At 44.2% G+C, this 16,556-nt stretch overlaps 1 protein-coding gene across 1 annotated transcript in view; it reads right to left on the bottom strand.

Annotated features, from left to right (window-relative positions):
* CACNA1A (calcium voltage-gated channel subunit alpha1 A) overlaps positions 1–16,556 on the bottom strand; it is a 313,214-nt gene that overhangs the window by 45,360 nt on the left and 251,298 nt on the right. Inside the window, exons 37-40 of the mRNA XM_068274204.1 lie at positions 7,723–7,828; positions 6,589–6,696; positions 5,446–5,546; positions 3,888–3,997 (exon numbers count right to left, since the gene is read on the bottom strand). Of these exons, the coding sequence (XP_068130305.1) occupies positions 3,888–3,997; positions 5,446–5,546; positions 6,589–6,696; positions 7,723–7,828 (425 nt within the window). The remainder of the gene's footprint in view (positions 1–3,887; positions 3,998–5,445; positions 5,547–6,588; positions 6,697–7,722; positions 7,829–16,556) is intronic.

Here is a 16,556-nt window from a genome sequence, read left to right as displayed (position 1 = left end):
ATACTATATAGTCCAATGGAAGATGGAGGAGCACTCATTTAAAAAGAGGAACTGTTGTGTGCCCAAGCCAAGGATCTCAGTACCAGTAAGATCCGTAAGCATTTGTACAAAAAGGCTGGCAAGCCACATCAGCCTACGGTAACTAAAAACAACTGAAATGCAAGCTTATATAGTGACACATCACTGCATCAACCAATCAATTGAAAAATGCAGTGACCAATGAAATTGCCCAGAAAAGAGTGGACCATATTTGGTACTGTATGTACCTCTACCTTTACCTGTTCCTCCATCAGGTCCACTCTTTTCTGGGCAATTTCATTGGTCACTGCATTTTTCAATTGATTGGTATTTTTGTGGTGCCAGCCTTTTTGTATAAATATACTATAAATAGATTAGCTTGTGTAAGTCAGTTTTTTTTTCCTTTAGAAGTGGATGTTTTATGATGATTCTAAAAATAAATGCACACTGCCATTATTTCATAAGAATTATTGTATACATCAGGGCCATATTTCTGGGAATGCCACAAAGGTCATGGCCTTGGGTGGCTGAAGCCGAAGAGGGCAGATGGACATGGAAGAGGTGAATACAAATTGAAAAAGAGGATGTAAATGGGGAGCAAGATATCGAAGAGGGGTGCTGCTGTCCAAAAAAGCTGTACATGAAAGAGCTGCAACTGTACATAAATAGTACATATGGAATGGACGGAGGCACTGCTGTACTACGGCCCGGATTTACCTCACAGGAGCCAATAGGCATAGATATCCTGGCTCCTTAGAACCGCAAGTGTGCTGGCTAGCCCAGATGTCACTTCTCCCTTACTTCCTGCGCTTCCGCGCTCGTGCACACCGCCGCCTGCTTGCCCGGAGATCAATGAATGGGAAAAACCATTCCCGTTCGTTGATCTCTGCCTCCCAGTAATAATTGGCTGCTTCTATGAGAAGCAGCGCGATCATTGTGAAAAAAAAAGTTTCCCAGCCTCCCTGAACTTCCTGCAAGCGTACTTCCTACGCTTGCAGGATGCATTTACAAAAAATTACTGTAGCCATCTTGTGGCCAACTAGTAAAACTACAGTCATAAGAATTTTTCATATACAAATACATTATTTTACGTTATAAATTAACTCATTAACTCCTACACTCCCCAATTGTTACCATTTTTTTTTTTTGTAATAAAAAAAAAAATTACAATAAAAAAAACAAAAAAACATAAATAGTTACCTTAGGGACTGAACTCTCAAAACATTTATATCAAGAGGGTATAACACTGTTACTTTATAAACTATGGGCTTGTAATTAGGGATGGACGCAAAACTGAAAAAAATGCACCTTTATTTTCAAATAAAATATTGGTGCCATACAATGTGATAGGGACATAATTTAAACGGTGTAATAACCGGGACAAATGGACAAATACATTTCATGGATTATAAAGGGACTCCGAGCAGTGCAGAAACTATTGAAAGATGCATACCATTTTGAAGCTCTCTTTCTCCTCTTTCCAACAATATATAAACCGCCGCCCTACGTCTTTTAGTTTTCGCTATTTTCGCGATCGAACTGGCGGCAAACACGATTTCGATCGCGAAAATAACGAAAACTAAAAGGCGTAGGGCGGTGGTTTATGTGTCGTTGGAAAGAGGAGAAAGAGAGCTTCAAAATGGTATGCATCTTTCCATAGTTTCTGCACTGCTCGGAGTCCCTTTAATTACAGTAGCATGCATTATTAAAAAAACTATAATGGCCGAAAACTGAAAAATAAAGATTTTTTTCCCCACATTTTTTTCCTTTTTTCCCATTAAAACACATTTAGAATAAAATAATTCTTGGCATAATGTCCAACCTAAAGAAAGCCTAATTGGTGGCAAAAAAACCAAGATATAGTTCATTTAATTGTGATAAGTAATGATAAAGTTATAGACGAATGAATGGAAGGAGTGCTGAAAGGTGAAAATTGCTCTGGTGCTCAGGGGGTAAAACCCCTCAGTGGTGAAGTGGTTAAATGTACTCTATACAGCATCACGCGGTGGGGCGGTGTGAATGAGGAGAACAATACTCTCGCCAGCACTTGGCCGAGTAGCTCCACCAAGGCATAAAATTCAAACTAGATCCTTGGCAGAGGCGGTGATTATAAGTCATGTCAGTCGAGTTTCAACTAGTGCACGGCTGTCCATCTCCAGTTCTCGAGGGCCATATCCATGAAGTCTTTGGGATGGACTGAAAAATGTGCCAAAAAATGTGTGAGGACCTCAGCCCTTCAGGACTGGAGTTGGATCCTGCATAGGCAAACGCAAGGGGAGATTACAGCTGCCCAGAATCCCCCCTCAGACCAGGCCGGTGCAGTGTCTGGGCACAGGCACAAGTTGAGACAACAGAATATCGCAAGACATCCTGCAGCTCACAGCACTGTCCCCTTTCTTTCCCAGCTACAGTTGACTTTGGACGTAGAAGCAGCGTGTGTACAGAGCATGGAGCAGCAGCGTGTGTACAGAGCATGGAGCAGCAGCATGTGTATGGAGTATGGAGCAGCAGCGTGTGTATAGAGCAAGGAGCAGCAGTGTGTGTACAGAGCATGGAGCAGCAGCGTGTGTATGGAACATGGAGCAGCAGCGTGTGTATAGAGCAAGGAGCAGCAGTGTGTGTACAGAGCATGGAGCAGTAGCATGTGTATGGAGCATGGAGCAGCAGCATGTGTACAGAGCATGAAGCAGCAGTGTGTACAGAGCATGGAGCAGCAGTGTGTGTAGAGAGCATGAAGCAGCAGTGTGTGTACAGACCATGGAGTAGCAGCGTGTGTACAGACCATGGAGTAGCAGCGTGTGTACAGACCATGGAGCAGCAGCGTGTGTACAGAGCATGGAGCAGCAGCGTGTGTATGGAGCATGGAGCAGCAGCGTGTGTACAGAGCATGGAGAAGCAGCATGTGTATGGAGCATGGAGCAGCAGCATGTGTATGGAGCATGGAGCAGCAGCGTGTGTACAGAGCATGAAGCAGCAGTGTGTGTAGAGAGCATGGAGCAGCAGTGTGTGTAGAGAGCATGGAGCAGCAGTGTGTGTACAGACCATGGAGTAGCAGCGTGTGTACAGACCATGGAGTAGCAGCGTGTGTACAGAGCATGGAGCAGCAGTGTGTGTACAGAGCATAGAGCAGCAGCGTGTGTACAGAGCATGGAGCAGCAGCATGTGTACAGAGCATGGAGCAGCAGCATGTGTACAGAGCATAGAGCAGCAGTGTGTGTACAGAGTATGGAGCAGCTTTGGGGAACATGACAGAGCACTGAGCCAGATATGAGCACAGCCCTGTGCCCTGCTGTGTGAATGCTTCACTTTCCCTTTAATTAGCAATGTTGGCTGTCCTCATTATTATCTGTATCCAAACTGCTCCTGATTGATCGCATAGTCGGTCAGACGGGAAATTGCATTATGTGTACCCAGCATGATGTCCTACCATATTATTATACCGTATTGTGCATGGCTGAGGGAGGCCTTTCAGGAATCCCCCTCCCCTTTGAAAATCCTGGGTTTGCCCCTGCCCTAATCTAGCATGTGTGAGGCTTTTAGCTGCTACGTGCCAATCAGTTATACAGCTGCTTTGTCAATCAGTTGCCTGGTAACTTATGAGCTCCTAGTAGCCTTTATTTTAAAAAAAACATAACATCCAGCAAATCAAGAGGACAATCTATGCACTGGGGACACAGAAAGCAATAAAACACTGACAAAGATTGTAATCCATTTCACTTAATCCAAGACTTGGCTAGAAATTCCCCTATCTGCTCTGTTACCTTCTACAGATGCATGTAATACTTCCTACTGGAGATATGGCTGGTGTGCAGGCTGCCTTCTGAGCTATGTCATTTATTTAGTATAACAGCGCTAGAGATGTCACTCACATGTCCCCTCCTGGCTCCCGCTGAGATGACATCAGAGTATTTAGTCCCATTGGTCCATCCTGCGTGGGTGATGGAGGCTCCATCCTCTGGAACATGAGCGGAGTTCGGTTCTGGTAAAAGAAGACTGTGGGTCACATCACAGGCTACAGTACATCCTATACCAGTGTTTCCCAACATTATTACAACATTACGGGCAGCATTAGGTGTAGCGCATTACTGGATAGCACTCCCATCTTGCAGTGCTAGAATCCCAGCCAGGACCCTATCTGCATGGAGTTTATGTGTTCTCCCCGTGTCTGGGCACTCTGGTGTTCTCACACATCCCCAAAACATACACACGGGTGTAACAATCACGGCCCAGGGGATTTTGGGGGGCCCCTCCTCCTCCCTTTCCCCAACGCAAGTGCAGCCAATTAGCAAATTTGTAAAAAAAAAAAAAAAAAAGTCACTGTTCACAAAAAACATGTGCAGGAAGGAGCTGGTGTCATTTATTTTCCTGCTTCCAGACACTGCTTAAAGTGAATGGGAACCTGTTTTTAAATAAAAAAAGTCAGATACTCATCTAAGGAGAGAGAGGTTCTTGGTCCCATAGAGCATCCCCTCTCCCCGTTGTTTTCCTGGCTTCCCCGTAGCGGTATTCTACCGTTTCGATCAAATACTTCAGAGCTGAGTAAACAGCAGCAATAATCTGGATAATGTTAGTGGGTGGCAGGGTAAAGTAGATAGCACTCTTGCCTTGCACTGCTGGGTCCCCAGGTTGACCCCAGACCAGGACACTATCTGCAGAGGCGTGCATGAACAAGAGGCTCCAAGAAATTTGGGCACCTAGTTTCAGCAAGTAGAATATCGGTATATTTATGATAATACCTATTCTCACACAGAACTCTCCCTCTACCTATGCCTAACCTTAACCACACCCCTACCGATGCCTAACCCTAAATTCCCCCCCCCCCCCCCCCACGCCTAACCTTAACCAACTCCATCATTCACGACTAACCTTAAAACCATTCCCACGGACCTCTAACCTTAACTGTCCCCCTGCCGCAATTCCTGCGTGCAAAAAGCTACAAATAGCGGGCACCTCATAGGAGCCCATAGAAAAGACCTTTAAAAAGGTGAAATTTTGGTGTCTGCTGTTTTAAAATTCACACTTTTACCAATATTTTCGATGGGCGCCCAACCTTCTCCCACTAACAGGCTCCCAAATTGCCTGCTTCATCGGCAGAGTTCTCTCCAATTTTGCATGGGTTTCTTCCCCAATAAAGTTGCTTGCTATTGTTCAAACAACTGATAAGACTGTTGGATTGACGTCTCATCAGTTGTGTGAACAATAGCAAGCAACTTTTTTTTGGTTGTTTCAACTTGTTTTACAACAAAAGTTGTTTGATAACTGTGCTGCATAAAAGACTGCTGTTGAGCGTTTGTATGGGGCTTAAAGGAAGACTCAAGCACTACAGAAGATGACAATGCCATATAAATAATAAAAAAAAATTAACCTTTCCCATGCTCTCCAGAGTAAAAAAAAAATAAAGTTTTGACTGAAGTTAGTGTTTGTTACCTGTTCTTCCTGTAGCGCTTGCAGTCGCTTAGCTTTGCTCTGTCTGTAATACTCCATAATCATCATGGCAGCGTAAATCTTTCCAACAGTGAGGTCGGTGGCTAAGGAGGCAGAAATAAAAATAAAAACAAAGTAAGGATCGGCAGAAATGCAACACTTTGAAAACCAGCTACTAAAACACTACTACTGTCAATACACAGGCTAACAACTTCCCTTGGGGGAATGGTGCACATGGAGGGGGTGATGTATATGTAGGTGGGCGACTGCTGCGCACAGTAGAGAGAAGCTGCTTCCTATGGGGTCATAGGTGGCTTCTCATGGAAGAGGGTGACTAAGGGAGTGCAGAGGGAGTATAATTCCTGCCTTGTGTGTTTCTCTATTGTGTATTACTGGCAGCGATGTTCATATCTAGGAGAACTCATGGAGAAGCATGTGATATGTTTGATCAGCTGATAGATTTGCAAAGCTCTGATTTGTTGTCATCACATCCTGCTTGAGCACATGATCTGACTGCCAAATCAGAGACTTACATATCTATCACCTGACCAAACGTATCACTTGCTTCTCCATGAAATCTCCTAGACATAACCATCACCAATTCACTGGACGTTACACACTGAACTCAACCTTTAAGTTGTCTCTTTTACAAGTTTAATAAAGTCCAGTTTGTCCAATCTTTCTTCATAAGTGAGAACTTTAGCCCGTATTTGTGCATGCTCAAAAACTCCACAGTCTTCCCCGTCATGCGGTTCCCAAAACCGTATTACCTATTCCAGATGGGACCTCACCAAAGATTTATACACAGTCTGTAGTACACCAACATCTCGTGTTTTTCATTATTATCACCCAGTATTCCCAAATCCTTCTTCGAGTCTGATGTCCCCAAGTCTATCTCATTGAGTATATATAATGCTATACCGTGGGCACGGCTGAGATGTATGACCTTACATCACTACAGCTGGCTTTCAGTCACAATAATTCAAGTGAGCAGGAGATGGCCGCAGAATGGAGGCATGTTGCTGGGTGCGTTACTACGTCATTTGGAGATGGAAACTTGTATCTGAGTGGTAAACTGGAAATCTTATGTCATTGGGAGAGCATTAGAATGACGAGAACAGCAGATGTCTTTACCATTTCCCTTACATTTATGTGGCGTCACCAGGAGGTCAAGGGTTTTCTGAGACAGATGTGGCCATATGGCCATCATCTCCTTTCTGAGCTCATTGTCCATTTGCTGCTTGTCGGCACCACCTGAAACGCACAACGGAGAGAAAAGCATTTGATACATTCTGTATAACACCGGTAAACAAACCCAATCGTAACTACGGGACATTAATATAGTTTCTTCGTTTCATTTTTCAGCCAGTTGGGATTTACTCAAATGGCAAGAAAGCTCAAATGCTTCTCCTTTGTCATCACGGCGATGTAAACTGCTGGTTGCGTGTGTAACTGGGTGAACATCGAAGAAACGTACATTTTTTGCATCTCTAGTTGCAATTTTTAGAAATGTCTTTTCAGAAGTAAGGCAAGATACAGATCTAGAGGAATGTCAGAATGCCGTCCTTCTGATTCACAGGCCTGAGCTAACATCCATGTGTCTTACTTACCACTTCCTTTCAGGAGATCACTACCACAACCTGCCTCAAAACCTTTTCAACAGACATAGATAAGAAAAGTAGTGTTTGAAATGTCATAGAAGCCATAACAAATTCTATGCTTTCTGGTACTCTAGAGCCTTAAAGAGGTGGGTGTGTGTGGGTGGCATTAAAACATTTTATATGGAACTCTATGATTTCAGCACCGTATAAATACACAATAACAATAACTGCTTGACACAGCCGAAAATAGCTCAGCTTGGCAGAGTGTTAGACTGAAGATCTAAAAGTCCCTGTTTCGATCTTGGGTTTTGGCATCATGTCTTATTATTATAAAAACCTTAGTAAATTAAAACAATAACCGCTTGGTAAAACCCATGCTGTTTTGGAGGAAAACTTTCTCTCTACCACAAAAGCACCTGGTTTGGTATAGATCATGCTTGGACCATGCTAACAAAAATGCAAAAGATAAAAAACAGTCTAGACCAAACAGGGTTGATTTAGCGTGCGTTTTAAAGTGGATTGCTAGATCCGTGGCAACGTCCTCTCACTTCCTACTCCTGTGACCAGAACAGGAAATGAGAAAACATTTTAGCAGCGTAGAAGTGCCCACCCATTGTGTCTGGCCAGTCCTCTCCCCCACACCTCTCCCCTGACTTACCTGAAACCACTGTCATCTTACCTTTGGCAATTTTGATATCTAAAGCAGTTCGTATAAGAGCCATGAGGGTGGAGTTGAAATGCACCGTGTTATCATCAGCCACAGGAAGGTCCATTCGAAGGAGCCGCTGAAAGGACCCAGAGAAGACAGCATGAGAACGCAGATACTACTACTCTGAGAGCAAATTACTCACCTATGTACAGGACTCATAAGGCTCTAACCATTTGCAGTGCTATACCACTGACAATGACAAGCTAAAAGGAGGTATGACGGAAACAAGAACTGTCTCCATCTGTGATATGGTGCATTGAAATGTCACCGTCAAAGCGTTCTTGTTGCACATGTATACACTTGCTAATTGCTGGGTTGGAAAACCCAGACATGATTAAGAAATCTTATCAGAAATGACCATAACTGTGTAACACTTTATTGCCTAAAGTGATTAAGGGAATGAAATCACCTTATTGGCCATACCAAGAAATGATCCTTGTGTTCAGGGCCTCTATTGGGCCCTATCCAGCCTCACCAGTCTCAGTAGAGATGATAATTGGCTACGGTGGATTATGTTGGCAAATGAGCACTATTACTGTCTAAGGAAGCTCTCTGCACTACTTAATGGCCAACTCTCAGCACAATCACAAAGGGTTTAGCCTCACCCTCCATCCCATGTCTGCTTTGTTAGCCAAATAAAACCTAAATATGACTTTGACCTCAGACCAGCTTCTTCCTGACTGTGTGTCGGCACCTCTACAGTGGTCTCGAAACACACCTTCATGCAAGCTCTCTAGAAGATGGAGAATAACCTCCTTCCCCAGAGCTGGAGGAAATGGCTAGGCAGATCACATGATCACCACTCCTGAGGATAAAGCAAGGTACGCGGATGGTTTAATTCTCTGTTTGGCAAACAAATCTGACGAGTAGCCTGTAGGCAGTAAAAGAGTTCTTTATAACTGGTCCCTGAGTATATTTTTCAGTGTTCCTAAGTATTAACGTTAAATATCTTGACAGGCAGTTCCAGAGAAGTGTTTTTTCCTCAACATCTGTCAAGAGCTTAATCTGCAAGAAAGGGCAACCTGGCCTGCTCAGCATCCACGCTGTGCCTGATTGGGTGCCGACTAAAAAAAATCACTGTAATTTAAGTTTCGAACCCCAAATTACACGCATAAAGGAGGAAAATAGGTAATCAGTAGGGAATATATTTTGCATATTCCCCAAGATTGCCTAGCACAGGGAGAGCCGTCTTTTGGCTTTTCCCTGCACCCAAAATAAACGCTGCTAGTACATATGTTCTCAAAATTTGGGGGTCTTTAACCCTTAAGCAGCCAATTTATCTAGAGGCTTGAAAGTGATCCATGCCAATTTATTTTAGCACATTTTGTTTATTTCTTATTTGTTACAGTTTCCTGCTTCTAATTAGTACTGCTGTAATGTGTATGTATGGCCACCTGTCACTAGGGGGCAGTGTAAGACAATAACAGAGCACTTCTGCTTTCAGTTTCTGTATTTTCTGCTAGCAGAGAGAGATCAAAGCATTTCAAAATTTACAGCACGAGTTCTGCCGACGTAGGTTAAAAGCAGTGCGCATATCTCAAATGAGATAACTCCATTGAAGCTGCTAATGGGTTAATAGATTCGGCCATGTATGCAGGAATAATGCTTTAAATACCTGCCAACCCTGCTTAAAATACAGATCATAGGTTAGACAGTGGAAGTTATTGCGCAATCCACTGTATTGTGGTTATTGTACTCCCACTGAATTTACATATAGGTAAATTCAATGGGACTATGGAATGTCCAGGTATTACAGATTTGGCTTGATGTGGATATAGCCAAAGTGGTCATTGAGCAAAACCCCAAGTTTTCCACCCCACCTGTTCAGCATCCCTGTGACATAAAGTGGCCAATGGCATAAAACAGTATGAGACACTAAATGTAGCCACATCTATCTCACCTTTAGTAAACCAAAAGGTGACTTTGGTTTTAGATTAGTGATATTTTCTGTAGGCGATTGTTTGAAAAACTATAGAGCCTTAGAGTTCTGTTTACAAGGAAGTAACTTTATTTTTTTTTATAAAACAACCCTCCACCTCCAGAGTGAGGGCTCCAACAAGTCACCCTACCCTGGAAGTGCAGAGGCAAAACAATGAACAGCCAGCACAAACCAAAGCCAAGATCATCAGGCAAATCCACAGGCCAACCTGGAGCATGCGGCATGCAGAACCGTGACGTGCAACGTGCAGGGAATCCCCCATGCAAAATCCCTTTAGAGAACTAGAGCTCCTACAAAGGGGGAGCACAGGGGAGAGAGGGTGGCTGGGAGCGGGAGGAAGGCGAGAGTGAGACGAGGGGGAGGGTGAGATAAGGGGGAGAGAGAGGGAGTAAAAAGAGAAAAAGAAATACATTCACAAACAAAGCTGTGAAACTTATTGTATCAGTTGTAAAAGTTCAACAGGATTGAAGAAACTACGGTATCTCCGTGAGATGCTCTGGCCACACAACAAGATCAAACCCCCCACACTCTAAAGACAGGAAGGGACTTTTCCTATCCTCAGATAGGATATGTCAAAGAAGCAAAGTTTTTCTCCAATTAGACCACCAAAGTTACAGCAGATCATATAGTACAGGAAGGGTAAAGATAAAGACATTGGGTTGAGGTCCCGAGGTAGGTATGATGTACGAAGCAGATAATAGGCCGAGGGTCTTACAGAGTGTCCTGCTTAACCTTGACTGATAAAGAAGACCTGAGGAGATAATAGAGCAGGTAGAGGCTTGCTGCTTGTAGAGTATGAGCTGGAGACACGCAAATCTCACATCGGCCCACAGATGTCCTGTAGGTTCATGCAAGTAGGGTGCTACGAGGCTGCTACACCCCTACACCTAATATCCTGAGAGAGCAGTCCAGCATTACTTGCCTAAAATAGAAGGTATTCATTTGTCATTACTTCCTGCACAAATCCGGAAAAATAAAAAGTGACCCCATGTTTACTAGAGTTGGCAGAGTACCTGGGAAAAGATATTTTACGCCTCTAGTTGCATGTTGGTGCATAGCACATTACAGCCGTACTCTTACAGAGCCATGGATGTGAGTTAGCTTAGACTTTCTGGCTCTCATTGGTTCTAGACCAGGCATGGGCAAACTCGGCCCTCCAGCTGTTACGGAACTACAAGTCCCACAATGCATTTGCCTTTTTGAGTCATGACTCTGGCTGTCAGACTCCTGCAATGCATTGTGGGACTTGTAGTTTCGTAACAGCTGGAGGGCCAAGTTTTCCCATGCCTGTTGTAGACCATGATAAGAACTAAGGATGGTTTTATACCTGTCATGCCCCTAGACAAGGTTTCTTGTGGCCCCCTTTCCATGTATGGCAGTCTGACTCTCACTCCCATTCCATATGCAGCGCCCTCTGCTGTAACAATATACAGCAGTGTTTCATATACAGCTCCCTTGGGCAGTAGTTCCCATGTATATGAAATAGAGGCACAAGGAAATTTGTCAGCAAGTAGAATATCTGTAAAATAACCAATATTGTATAATTAGATTAACCCCAACTGATTCCTAATACTACCCCCTGTTCAATGCCCCAAATCCCTGCTAATATCTGAGCTAATTTCTATGCCTTACCATAACCCTAGTCTATCTATGTTCAATGCCCAAACTTCCTCAGTGACTCTGGTGCCCAAATTTCCTGCTTTGGCAGCTCCCCTTTTCCATGTGTTTTTACCCCGCTTGTACCCTTCCTTAAAACATTGTCAGTTTGAGTCTAGGTGTCGCAACAACCCACTGGACCTCCCTGCGAAATCAGCTCATGGGTCCGAATCCCCCGTGTGGCTGGTAAAACACACACCTTCACACCTTTCCCCCAACACCCTCTCCTCACATAGCAGAGCAGTGTAATATTAAACTGCTCCAGCGATGCATCGGGTCTCTTCTGTTCTTCCCAGCAGCTGCACGCTCTGTGCTTCCATACCTCCAGCTCCCGATCATGTGACATGCATTCAGAGCCAGAGGTATGCGCCATAGAGAGTGCAACTGTCAGGAAGATTGCAGGAGACCCAAAGGAGCACTGGAGCAGGTAAATATTAAACTGCTCAACTGGCTACTCTGTAGAAGGGGGAGGAGTGGGCCCTTACCCCCACCCCCAACAGTTACTATGGTTACAGCATTTTATTTGAGACTGTACTAACAAATGTTAAATCATAATAAACAATTTAGCCCACGACTTAGACTATGTTTTAGATTTTGGCCCCTTCAGTGATTTTGGCTCCCATATGCAAAATTTCCATTGGTTCTAAAAACTATTCCCTCTCCAAACCAAACGAACCCTCACCCCCTACATTTAAGAGAGATACCATTTGTTTTATGATCGGTCTCAATTTAGGTAATCACTGTCTTACAAAGCCAGACAGCATAAAGTTGGCCATAGACATTAGAGGAGGGCAGTCCCCCAAGCAGCTCCAACCCAGTTGCTTTTAAAGTATTCACGCGTTTTCACAAAAACAAACACTAGGCTCAAATTGGTGCTCTTATTTAAACATATGGCAATGAAGAAGAAGGGTAAGCACAGAGAAAACAGCAGAAGCTGCAGCAACAGATTACCCATGGAGACAATAAAAGCGCCTTGGACAGGATTTCTAACTTTTGGGAACGCCAAAAAAGTAGTCATCTGCGAGATCTCTTAAGATCTCTCCTCCAAAGAATGTTTTGTGGCTTCAGCTATGCTGTGGTGTTTTGAAAGCCTGGTAGTGGGGTTGAAGCAGCTTTGGCTGTTCAGGAAGATTTCAGTGTGGGGGAGGGGTGATGGGTTGGGCTCTTTACGTGGAACTGAAACCACAGATGAAGATGATGAAATGTGAGTATTGGTTAGGGTTCTGGAGAGCACCAGATAGGTTAGGGTTATCTATATATTTTGGGGGTTAGAGTTTGGACATCTACCACTCTAACTCTCTCAGTCAATCACCTTTTCCACAGTGCTACCTTATGTGTCCCCCCCCCCCCCCCCCGCCCCCTTTAGATTGTAAGCCTTGGCAGGGCCTCCTCCCTCCATTAGTGTGTCCTTCTTAATTTTACTACCCCGGTAATGACACCCTTCTCATGGACTAACTCGTACTTGTTTTGCCGGGTCTCTGTAAAATGCATTTTATACCCTGATTGCATGTACAGTATAACCTTGTGCTATGTTGTATAACCGTTTGCTACCTCTCTGTCTGTCACCCCTTGTTGCAATGTATGTATCCCTATTTATTGTCCAGCGCTGCGTAATATGTTGGCGCTTTATAAATACAATAAATAATAATAATAGAGTAGGAGGAGGAATAGCTTTATTAGTGAATGTGTGAAAGTTAAGAGTAGGTGTCAGGAAAGGAGGTTTGTTGGGGGAAGCAGTGGTGTAACAATAAGGTATGCGGAGGCTGCAACTCCACCACATCCCAGGACCTGAGGGATCTACATTGGGTCCTCCTCCAGTCACTGGAGTGGCGTAACAATAGCCCTGTGACCTCTATGGGGGGCCCAGGGGCTATAGGGGCCGGCTCCTCCTCTCTTCCCTTCTTGTACACTCCTCCTCCCTCCCTCTCTAGTGCAGAGTAACAGAGGGAGTGCTGTTATGTTTATTGAGTCCACACTGTAGCTTGTCTCCTCTTTTTGCTGGGAGCCCTGTGCTCTATGCTGACGTCCTCTGGCTCTCGATGCATGACGTGATCAGGAGCTGCAGAATGTCAGCATAGAGCACAGGGTTCCCGGCAAGAAGAGGAGACAAGCTACAGTGTGGACTCCACTAGGAGGAGGGTCAGGTTTGTGTGCAGGGGGACCCTCAATAATACGTACAAAACACCACACACTACCAGTATATGTTGTTCCACTGCCAGCAATTTATTTGGTTACAAAAAATCAGAAACAGGTTGCATAGACATAATACATTGGCAACAAAATTCCTTTCGCCAATAGTTGAATATATTCATCTGAGTACAACCAGAACAAATCTATTCAAATAAGGAACAATTGTTCCCAAATGGTACAAATCACCCAGATGTTAACAGGAGACGATGCAATCCCCACAAAAAGATCATGACCGTGAAATCCACCGCACGGGGGTGGTAGGAAAGGACCAATTACAATTAGTGTCCGTTATTCCTCACCTATGCAGTCAATTACTACACACTTGTAAGAGAAAACGGAGGCCAACCCTATAGCCACAACTGTAGCCTTAAACCATAACCTGGTCCGCCACCGCAAGGTGGGGTCACGGCAGTAACCAAATGAACCAGCAGACTAGTCAGCGCTGACTAAATAGGTGACAGTGAACACTAAAACAACAGGATAGGCTAGATAAATATATAATTTCTTATAGGATGTTTTTTTTTTTTATTTAAATTTAAATTCAGTTAATATGGAGTTTCATACCATTTTAACACTCCTAATCTGCATTCCTGCTCCATGTCAGTGACTCAGGTTACAATGAAAGCAGGCAGTTAGCTTTATCAGAAGAACCTCAGTAATGGCAGCCTCCGTAATTTTTTCCATGGCAGGGGAATTCTGCAAACCTGTCATATTTATTTCCTTTTAAAGGACCAGCGGTCTCTGCCCTCTTAAGGACCAGAGACTACTGGTACCTGAAACTGCAGAACACTAATGAATACCGACGAATCATCGCACATATCTGCCGCAACCACTGTTCACGCCGCACGCCGCAAACCACAACCACCCACTCTGCTGTCTCTATGATGGCAGAGTTCCTGTGAGCCTGTCAGGAGCTGCTGTCATTGGCTCCTGGCCCTGTCTATCAATGTAAGCCAAAGGGAGTTGCTTATGTTGATAGACAGGGTTCCATTATAGAGATGGCAGAGTGAGTGAGCTGAGGAGGGGAGAAAGCAGCGAGGTCGTCGGAGGCGATGAAAGCGTCGAGAACGTGCGGCGTCGGTGAATTGAAATCTACGCCCAGGCAGCCAGCTCAGCATCAAAACGACACGGATTTCAAATAGCATCATCCTTAAGTGGTTAAAGTAAACTTTTAAGGGAAAAAGTGCTCCTGGGGCTACTTGCCCCAGGAGGGGGAAGTCTCTGGATCCTAACGAGGCTTCCCCCGCCCTCCTCAGGCAGCTCGTTCCAGCGATGGGACCCCCAAGCCAAAAGCAGCAATAATAATTACAGTGGCCTGCCTGCGCAGACGCACTAGTGACTCTCCGCTCAGGCTCTGGTGGAAATAGCCCAATCGGGATTGGTGATGTACCAAACCAGCTGCCCCGGGATCTCGCAGTTCTTATGAAAGATGACAAACTTCAAAAAGAGGTCCATCTTTAACTAAAGTTTTTTTTTTAAATCTGTAATATGAAACCAAGGGGGCATGGAACAAGTGGAAGAACCCTGAGGCTCTACTAAGCAACAGTGGAATGGTTCCATCCGCGAGAGGACATCAACATCACTCAAGTGGTGAAGATGAGAAGATGCCTGGCCTTGGTTGTATTGGCTGGTTACACGGATCACTTAAGGAGGACAATTTTTGGATACCAATGTTGCCCTATGACCTCTACAGAGCTGCAGGTACATCTATTTTATACACGTACTGAGTTGCTTTCTGATTTTAGCACTCTCGAGTTGCCTGCTCTGCTATCAACACTGCCATTGATACATGCCATTGCGGCACATATACAGCGTCTCACAAAAGTGAGTACACCTCTCACATTTTTGTAATTATTTTATTATATCTTTTCATGGGACAGCAGTGAAGATTCTACACTTTCATGTAGTCAGTGTACAGCTGGTATAACAATGTAAATTTGCTGTCCCATCAAACTACCGCAACACGCAGCCAGCTGTCTGCAACAAAAGTGAAGGATGTCAAAAGTCTGCTCAGTTAGACATTTTTCCTCCTCAGGGTGATGTGACTACTTAGTTACCAGGTCTCAGGTGTGAATGGGGAGCAGGCGTGTTAAATTTGGTGTTATCACACTCACAAACTCTCATACTGGTTACTGGAGGTTCAACATGGCACCTCATGGCAGAAAAGAATTTCTGAGATTGCCAACACCCTGAAACCAAGCTGCTGCACGATGGCCAAAACCACATAGTGGTTTAACAGAGCAGATTCCACTAAGAACAGGCCTCACCATGGTTGACCAAAGAAGATGATTGCATAAGCTCAGCGTCATATCCAGAGGTTGTCTTTTGCAAATAGATGTATGAATGCAGGCAGCATTGTTGCAGAGGTTAAAGGGGTGGGGGTCAGCCTGTCAGACCATACACCACGCACTGCTTCAAATTGGTATGCATGGATATTGTACCAAGAGGAAATCTCTTCTCAAGGTCATGCACAAGAAAGCCTGCAAATGGTAGACAAGCGGACTAAGGACATAGATTACTGGAACCATGTCCTGTGGATTGATGAGACCAAGATAAACTTAAAAACACAATAATGACTCCAAACACACCTCCAAGACAACCACAGCCTTGCTAAAAAAACACCCGAGGTTTAAGGGGCTGGGCTGGCCAGACTCTAGACCTAAACCCTATTAAGTATCTGTGGGGGATCCTCACATGGAAGGTGGAGGTATCAAATTAACGTGTCTAATATCCACCAGCTTCTTCATGTAGGAGTGGAAGAGGATTTCAGTAGAAACCTGAGGAGCTCTAGGCCCAAAAGAGTTAGGGCAGTGCTGGAAGTTAGTGATGGGCACATAAAAATATAGAAATAATACCTGGTTTCCCAGAATTCCACATAGCTAAACAGCCTAGGCTAAGCATCCCTGGCAGGGCAGGGCTACATACCAATATACAGCAATGTATAGTTAAAGGAAGTGTTTTTGTAATGCTGAAACCAGGAATGTAAAAGTGGGTATCCTAAATACATGTCTGTATTTTA

Source organism: Hyperolius riggenbachi, chromosome 3 (assembly GCF_040937935.1).
Source record: "Hyperolius riggenbachi isolate aHypRig1 chromosome 3, aHypRig1.pri, whole genome shotgun sequence".
NCBI classification, from domain to species: Eukaryota; Metazoa; Chordata; class Amphibia; order Anura; family Hyperoliidae; genus Hyperolius; species Hyperolius riggenbachi.
The sequence above is the reverse complement of the archived record's forward strand: the minus strand, read 5'-3'. Positions and strand labels throughout refer to the sequence as shown.